The sequence below is a fragment of the Merops nubicus genome, unplaced genomic scaffold, assembly GCF_000691845.1.
Source record: "Merops nubicus isolate BGI_N331 unplaced genomic scaffold, ASM69184v1 scaffold10003, whole genome shotgun sequence".
NCBI classification, from domain to species: Eukaryota; Metazoa; Chordata; class Aves; order Coraciiformes; family Meropidae; genus Merops; species Merops nubicus.
In genome coordinates this window covers 8,869-17,982 of record NW_008600943.1, presented here as the reverse complement: position 1 = coordinate 17,982, position 9,114 = coordinate 8,869, and the positions used below count along the sequence as shown (strand labels likewise).

Here is a 9,114-nt window from a genome sequence, read left to right as displayed (position 1 = left end):
TGCTCTGTCCATCATAACCCTCGACCTGATCGTTGCTCTTGCTTCCTGCTGGAGCAGCTTGACAACATGTCAGCAGTACAGAGATCATCTCAAGTTGAAAGGAGAGAGGGAGAAGACTGTATGGAGTGGGGAAAGGCTGCTCAGGTGAGTTTCAAGATTACAAACTTTCCCTGCTTTGTGTGGTACTGTGTGTATGCCCTTCTGTGCTCTCTCCTTTCCCTCTCCATGAAGACAACCAGAATGTAGAATCTCATGAACTGGCTCTGGATGCTGCTGACCCTTGCCCCATGGCCATGGTCACCGTTTTGCTAAAGCCTTTAGCTCAGAGCTCCTGCCAGCATTGTGGGTGAGGAAGGTGAGCTAGCAACTGGGGTTGTGGTGTTTGTGGGGGAAAAGGGAGTGAACCCTTCTGCTGTGGGGGGGGGAGAGGAGCCAGCGCATGACTGCAGAGGTGAGATCCTGGAGGAAAGGGGAGGGTAGGAGAGGACAGGCAGGCATTCCTCCTTCAGGAAGTTCCCCAAACCAAAAGAAGCATTATTGACTTGACACACATCCCAGCCTGTGCTGGTTCTGCTCCCACTGCTTTTGCCACAGCACAGCTTTTAGTTTTACTTGACCTTTGCTTCATTACTATCAGAGCCCAAAACCAACAGGCAAAATGGCAGAAGCGGGTAGTGACTGTGACAATGCCAGAGAGGAGATGGGCCCTTGACTGCTCCACTTCCCCAATGGGTTTTGGTAGTTTTTTCTCTGTTAATAATAAAACTGTGAAGCCCAACTGCTGAAAGTCACCACCACTCTTTTCAAGTAGCAATACTAGATCCAAGAAGGGGGACTGGGGGGGGATCCCAAATGCTGTCACTGTTGGAGGAGAGCTGGGGTTGAATGGTTCTGCTCACATGCAAATGCAGCTGTGATGAGATGTGCAGTATCTGGGGAACAACCGAGCTCAAAGGGAGCGGTGGGGTCTATGGGTGGAGCTGCATGCTGCTGAAGAGCTCAGCATTAGCACCTTCTGCATGTGAATGCCCTGCATGCTGGGTGGGGAAGGGTGGCAGAGAGTCTTCTCCATTCTGTGCTTGGGACCACAGGGGCAGCATCTTTAACCTTTTTGTGTTCAACCAGTCAGTCTGCTGTGACTGGAGGTATGTATCTGTTACTTTTCTCCCTTCTTACAGAAAAATTATATCTGCACACTTTTTTAATTGTTAATACTTTATAACTGCTTGCCCTTACTTAAGGACTGAGCAGCACCTCCTACAGCAATAGGGAAGTTACTGGAAAAGCCAGATACAGGGTCATTACTTCCAAAGTCTTGAAAAGCAGTGAAGCCAGCTATCAAGGACAGGAGGAACACCCTCCGGCTGAAGCCCCATGCACTCTGCAACTTACACATAGTTTAATGAATTTGTCTTCTATCAGTTGTTGCTTGTTTGAAGATCTTGGGGACTAAACACAGAACTGCTTATGGTACAAAGCTATATGGAAGTTACTGAGAGCACAGCTTGGCAGACCTGGACTCCCAGGTGATGACCCCTTTGAAAAAGGGACCTTCCTGGAGTAGTAACTGGCAGCTACAATGTTATAGCCTAGCTGTACCCTGGAGATCATCAGGCCAAGTGTCAGAACAGACTGAAAGGGCAAAGAACAGACAGGGAGGGAAAGGGAGGGAAGATGCTAAGCTCTGTGCTACACCAATTATCTTATGCCTGAAGTCCCAAGGCAGGTGTTCTACACCCATAATAAGAAATCAGTGTCTCCTTGTGTATGCTATCTTGCAGCATCTAGGTGGTTTGAGTGACATGCAGAAAAAGGTACTCCTGTGAGGCAGAAACCAGTTCAGCAGATGAAAAATTAACTGCAAAACAACAAAATTTTATCTTGCAGCCAGGCACACTTCCTGTAACTGCACAATTGCCCCCTTCCTTTAGGGCAAAATAAAAAACAAAACCACACCCCAGCACAAACAACTCCCTGCCAGGTAAAGGGAGTATTCCCAGCACTGGTCCCTTTAGCCACTGCCTGCTTATTCCCCCCCCCAACACCCCTTCCCCCTCCCTCCTCCTTGCAGACAGGACAAAACCTTGAACAGTTGCTAGCCACCTTGCTCTACCACCTTTCTTGTTTTGGCAAAATGCATGAGGGAGCACACCCTCCCTCACTCCCAGATACACCACAGACCAAGCTCCCAGCTGGAGCAGGGTAGTGGACTGCAGCTATGTGAACATAGTAAAGTTAAGTTGAGCGAAAGCCTCTTCTTTGAGCAATACAAAGCACAGCTTGTATCCATCAAAACACAGCAGCCAACACAACAGCTCAGCTGCTACTTAAGCAGGACTTCAGGTAAATGACACTCTCCTTCAGTAGCTTCCCTCCCATATGTTGCTCCTCAAAAAAAGCAGAATGACACACTTGGTTAACCACTTTTTTGGTTAAGTGAACAGCCACGCACCTTCAAAACAGATAGCAACCTCTTTTCCTTTATGCAATAACCTTTACAAACATTTCCAACCATGCCTTTGTTTATGTGTTTTATTAAAAATTTACATAAATGAACACACTCCATCAATTGGGGTATGCAGGTGTCCCAGGTTAAAAAAAATGTACAAAATGCCAGGCCCTGAGGGGCAGGGCAGCAGCAGGCTGGAGCAGCACCTCACTTCCTCTGCACGGTGGTGAAAGCTGGCATCTGGATGGGCTGGATGGAGTGCACTGGCTGAAACACGGGCTTCTTCCGCAGCTCAGAGAGCATCTTCACCGAGGGGAGAAGCTGGTTTCTCTTGATGATCTGCAGTGCCAGCTGCGTGTTACCTACAAGACCATTTTTGATTTAAAAAAGAATAGTGTACCTTTGAATGACTTACAACTCGCTGTTCTCAGAAGAGAGCTGACAAGCCAGCCCTGGGCCCAGCCCAGGTAATGAGCAGTGTTCTGAATATTCACTGACATGCTGAGGCAGACAGGGGAAGTACTGGACAAAAGTGAAGTCTGAGACACCAGTATTGCCTGATTCTTCCTGTTCTGAAGACACAAAGCTTTAACCCCCAAAGCTTTAAGATGCCAGAGCGCTTGGAAGGCACCTTTTCTCTCTACCATCTGCATAGTGAGGCTCTAGAGCTCACAAAAAATGCCCTTAAAATGTGACATGACAGACAGTAATGCAAGTGTCAAGAGTGTATATAAAACATGGTTTTAAAACAAGAAATCTGATTTGCAACTCTATGCATGGGCCCATCAAATAAACACCAATATAAATGGAAAAAGCATTATTTGTTTAAAAGTAAGCACATAAAATTATATGAGAAAACTCAAATTCTGAAGTGAACATTTCTGCCTCTTACTAAATACATCTTTTTAACTGGAAGTTTTACTCTCAGAAGAGATGCACTGTTTTGTTGCCATTTATAGAACAAAATATATCTTTAGCTCCTTTTGATCATATACTTAGAAGGAGGTGACAGATGTAAATCCCATTTTCTACTCTCTTCTGCTCTGTACATGGTTGCAGAAAGAAGGGTTTCCAAAACTTCAGCTTAAAAACACCTTTGTAGGAACAGCTTTGAAGAAGCCTGAAATTCTGAGCCCAAATACTCCAAGTCCTCTGCCTGTCTACAGTGCAAGACAGCTGAAGAGGCAAAAGCACACCAAACATTTCCCCCCACCAGGATATCAAGTCCCAAGGCATACAGGTCTGTGTCCATGACGGCTGCACCAGGCCACTCAAACTGCAGCATTCAAGGGCCTTTCCAGTTTCCCATTATATAGAGGTTTGGTTTTTTTTTTTGCCACACAAACACAGTGAACCTTCAAAAGGAAGGAAGGATTGTGGAGGAGAGTTATCAGTATGACAAGCTCTGTTGCAATACTTGCTACATAGGCCTTGACATGGTTTCTTTGGGAAACTTGGATTGTAGCTGTCTTCATGAAAAGCCTTTCAAACCCTTTTTTATGAGATAAACATCAAGGGTTTTACTGAGCTTATCCAAGACCACTGATTTCAGCACAAAGCATAGAAGATCTCAGCTCAGAAGGTTAACGTTTAGGAAGTCTGGAGTGTGTAAGAACAGGATGGCAATAAGCTATGGAAGGGAAGGCACAGATGCATAGATCCATAGCAGTGTAAATGGAGACAGGGCCTAAAGGGTGTCATCCAAAATCCTGGCACAACTCTATGAAGGCTAGAGATGATGACTACTGCACCCTTCTCCCCTTGTATCCTGAACCTAGGTCGACAGAACATTGCAAAACTTACCATTCTGTAATTCAAGGTACACAGCCAGCAGAATAGCCTCTGGAGGGATCTCTTTGGGGTGGATCAGCGAAGCAGCCTTATTGAAAATGAAGAGGGTGGGGAGGAAAAGTGCTTAAGAGAAACATCCAGCTCAAAGAAAGTGCCCCTTGACAAGATGGCTACCGCCATCTTAGCTAACAAAACCAAATCATTCATAAACAAAGATAAGGGTTTTTTTCAAACTAATACACTCCATCGGGTTTATGCATGCAAGGAGAGACTGGCAGATTATCTGTACTTCAAGACTCATGCTAATTAGCAGCACCACCTACTGTATGTTTACATTAATACAGATCTGTAATTCTTGGCCCAATCTGCTGTGTTTCCTGGGAAGATGACAGGTGAGGAAGGAACCATACACTGCTCCAAAGTTCAGAATACACCATTAACAAGGATCATTCATTAGCTTTCCACATACATGTATTTTTTCAACTATGATGTCAATGAATGTATAGTAGATGTGGAGACCTCCTATACTTTACATCCACAGATGGCCTTACACTCCTTTGAGCTTTACTTTACACATGTGCTATAGAGCCCAAGCATAGACACCTGCCCAATTGAGAAGCCTTGGAAGGAAAATGAGCAAGAGAACAGCCTTAAGCAGTTGAGAGACTCACAGAGTTTGAACCTGTTCACCTACACCACTATGAAGTAATTTGGGAGACTGCTGTTTCAGTTTGCAGCTCAACAATGCATTTGAGTAGTCTTCCTGACAGACAGGAAAGGCTGCAAAGAGACAAACATAACTGAAGGAGATGGACCCAGCTGTAATAAAGACCAAATGACACAGGCTAAGTGAAGATGGAGTTTCAAAATCAGTACTTGAGAATCCTACAGACAAGAGGCGGGCAAGCAGCATACCTCCAGGAGAACTGCAGTCTGGTATCACAGCTCTAAAGTTAATAGCTTAGATGGTGAGTTGTTAAACAATCAGAGAGAAGGAAACTCAAGGCCCTTGAGAATCTTTTCCTCTGAAATGTAGCAATTTCTTTCAGACCATAAAAAAAACAACAACAAAACACAAAGCCCTAAACATAGAAGTGAAAACAGGCTTCCTAATATCAAAACAGTGGAATATAATTATTTGGTGGTAAATTCTTCCCATAGCAGTACTAAACTACATAAGAAAGAAATTTGTAATTCTTCATTTTATGTTACTAGAAGAGATTGGTCCAAGAAGACAGGAGAGAGCTGCCATCTCAACAAACTCCACAAATAAACCTGGGCCATGAAATCACCAAGATTTGCTGTGATCTAAATGACATTTTGAAGGAAGTACATCTGGCCCTACAGCTGTCTTGAGCTTTGTTTTTCATACCTGATGAAGACACTTGCGAGCTTTGTCATATTCACTCCTCAAACAGTAAGCACTGCCAAGGTTAAACAACATCATTGTTCGTGCAGATGTGACTGAACTGGGGTAACACTGTGGGGTCTGCTTGCCAGCTGCAATCAAAAGTAATTTTTTTTCATACACTTTTATTGGCCAAGGAAGTTCCTGCACTCTGCTGAATACAGGGGCTGAGGTACTTACAAGACTCCATTGCCTCATTCTCTCCTTTGTCAGACCCTGCAAAGAAAACCCACACAAAATCCATCATGTTCCATAAGCTTTTTTTAAAGCTTATTACAAAAAAATAAGCTTGCTTCTTTCTAAAGCTCAGACTTAACCACAGTTGTGCATTTAACAGAAGCAGTTTTCAAAAGTTACCTTAATTTATGTTACAGGATTAGCCACTTTAAAAGAATGACAAACATGCAAAAGACAAAGTAGGGACTGAAGCCAGGAAAACAGAGCACAAACAAACAAAAACCCTCAAGCAACATACAGTATTAAAACAAAGACATCTTAATCATCATTATATCTGCATATAGGAAGTTACAGCAGGAAGGCAGGTGAAAGCATAACCCGTTCTAATTAAGTGTGGGTTCATTAACCTTGATCCTGCTCATTTGAGGAGATCCCAAGGGAAACATCAGTGACATTCTCAGGGTTCAAGTGAGTGATGGCATCAGATATTCTGTCTAGAGAGATGAGAGCTTCTGCTGCATACAAATGCCCAAGAAACCTACAACAGCAAAAGGTTAGGTACAGATGTCAGTGTAACCACCCCCAAAATTTGTTAGGTAAGACAAATGAATGCAGTTTTTAACACAAGCACATGAAAGCTTCTACCTGAAGCACTTGCATGGAAGTTAGCTTGCTTATAAGGTATTGTCAGAATACTTGGCACTAATGTTGTGAAAAAATAGGGACCTGAGGGATGACCATTCATTCATGCACAGAACTGCCATTCCAGAAAGACACTGCAGCTTTATCTCAGATAATTAAAAAAGGAGTTCTTACAAAAACATCCCAAGATATGGATACAACTACAATCTGAGGTGTTAAGTGACTTTGCAGTCAAAAATCAAACTAATTTGGTAAGACAGCTGCATTTCTAAGGACAGCAACTACACAGGCCTGTCCATGGGGCACAAACATCTTTCCATCTGTGGTTTTTCAAAATAGTTATGCAAATCTGATGTCTGACACTTGCAGTTGAGCTCAACTAATCAGCAGCTTTCCTTTTCAACTTGGGAACAGAAGGAATCCTGATGATAAATATTTGCAAACTAACTACACTGTTTAATCTGAAACAAAAGTTGAGCAAAAAAGTTCATGCTTTCTGTATGCACCTGTATACAGTATACTTCGAACTGACTGTATAGTTGGTTGCAATGAATTACAAAACGTCGGGTAAAATAATTAACTGTGCAAAATAACTTCTGCAGTTTAGATCTCATAGAGCAAATAACTTTCTACATGCTATTTATTTCACTTACAAAACCAGGAACAAGATTCCCCACCTGCACAAAAGCCTAGTTCCCCAAGTCCAAGACTGTATTTGCAAAAAACCTGCCATCTAGTGTTTCTTGCATTATATAATTTTGTGAGGGCAGTGTTACCCGTATGTTTTACCTTGCAACCTTCTCTAAAATCTTGCTTATAAAATGACTCTGCAAAAAGATGAGCTTCTGCAACAGTTTGAAGCATGGGAGTCAAAGAATTTAATTGGCATGGACCATTTTAGAGTATGCCACCAGCATGTAAAAATAAGCACAAATTAGCTTCCTTTCTGCAAGTACATTACCACTTTTGAAAAATACTACTACCATAAAACCCTCTGCTGTATTTTATCCTATGCACGACACAGGAATTAAATGCACAAACAAGGTCAGAAGCACAGAGCTAAAAGCTGCCTTTTTAGAATTTGCAGAGATGTGTGAGAACTCGTGGGCACAAACAGAATGAGCTTTCAATATCCTTCCAAAAAAAATACAGTGCCAAATGAGAACTAAGAAAGAGAAACTGAAGAGTGGAACCTATATAAGCAAGAGGAGCAGGTGAAGTGACAGTCCTGCACACCCAAGATCTGCTATCCTACTGACTGAACAAACCTTCCCCTGAGGCTGTAGTTTCATAACAAACTTTCCGCAGCATGCTGGCTTGGGCTAATATTGTCTACACTCAGATGCTCATTCTTGCCCCTTGTGCTGTGCCAGCACAAGCAAGTGCAGCCCCACAGTGAATCAGGACAGAGACCTGACAGCCCTGTCATTGCATGGGACCCATAGCTGGAGGTTTCACAAACAGCAACAAAAGCAGTGATAGATTCTGAATTTCATGGAATTCATACACAAAGGAGGGGACTCACGTTCCTGCGTGCCAATGAACATTTAGTCAGGGCTTCAATATGAACAGGAGCAGGCCAAGCAATTCTTTGCATCAGATACAGAATTGCCAAGCAGCTACAGACACTGGAAGCTTCAACTCAGAACTCTCCAGCAAAAAGTAGGGCTGAGAAAGAAGAAGTGACCACATCGGACTTACTTAAGAGACCCTGACAGCTTTGGTTGCTGAAGAAGTTTATCTGCATGATTCAATGCCATAAGGTTATCACCCAAAGCCAGAGCCACGTAAGCACTACACGCAAGTATTGAGCACCTGGAGGGGAAAAAAAAAAAAAAAAGGAAAAAAAAAGAAAAAAGGGAGGGGGGGAAACCAATATGTTAAATGGAGAATTCTGTGATTCCAAATGCAGCTTTTAAATTTCTTTCTTGTTAAATGCTGAAGAAATAAATCAAACTTTCAATAATGTCTTTGCATCAAACTGAAGTAAAGAAACTGTTCTTTCATTTTCTGTGGCCTCAATTGCATTCTCTGAATTAGGCGATACATATATTGTGTTCTACCAGTATAAACCAAGGACCTCTGTAAGATGTCTGCAATTTGACCATAAATAGATTAAAAAAAGATGGACCTCACCACATGTAATTTTTCTCATGGACAGTTTCTCTTTCTCACCCTCTTTTTATTTGTTCTGCCTTGAACTCTTTATTTTTACTTCCCTGCCTTCCCCTTCTGCTGCAGGAAAGGGTAGTAGATCTGTAGAGTTCTATAACATACAATCTAGGCACACAGTACCAAACAATCGAGTTGAAGTGTATTCCACTTTTGTATGGTACCATGTCTGCACACAGGGAGACCGTAGGACTGGGGAGTTTGTCCTGTCCAGTTTTGTGTCCAGCTGAGAGCTGTAACCCACTGCCAGGACTCCGTCTGATCTGTTGCATTTTGTTGCCGTCACAGACTTTCTTTCCAAGCCCAGGGAACCTGACAGTTCCTGTAAGGAAACCAGAGCTACTCGTGTCTTCCACCTCCAAACACTAGCCCCGGGTCAGGCCACTGTCACCAGGCCGAGCTCCACGCCCTGCAGTAACTGTCCCGCCTCCCCAGACAGGGCACCGGGGATCTGCGGGGGCGCAGGCTGCCCTGT

At 43.3% G+C, this 9,114-nt stretch overlaps 1 protein-coding gene across 1 annotated transcript in view; it reads right to left on the bottom strand.

Annotated features, from left to right (window-relative positions):
* Positions 1–2,521: 2,521 nt before the first annotated feature.
* The window catches only part of LOC103770563 (CCR4-NOT transcription complex subunit 10), a gene marked incomplete at its 5' end in the record, with an annotated part of 13,573 nt that continues 6,980 nt past the window's right edge, over positions 2,522–9,114 (bottom strand). The window contains 6 exons of the mRNA XM_008937828.1: positions 2,522–2,811; positions 4,253–4,328; positions 5,613–5,740; positions 5,829–5,864; positions 6,233–6,363; positions 8,169–8,282. Of these exons, the coding sequence (XP_008936076.1) occupies positions 2,657–2,811; positions 4,253–4,328; positions 5,613–5,740; positions 5,829–5,864; positions 6,233–6,363; positions 8,169–8,282 (640 nt within the window). The remainder of the gene's footprint in view (positions 2,812–4,252; positions 4,329–5,612; positions 5,741–5,828; positions 5,865–6,232; positions 6,364–8,168; positions 8,283–9,114) is intronic.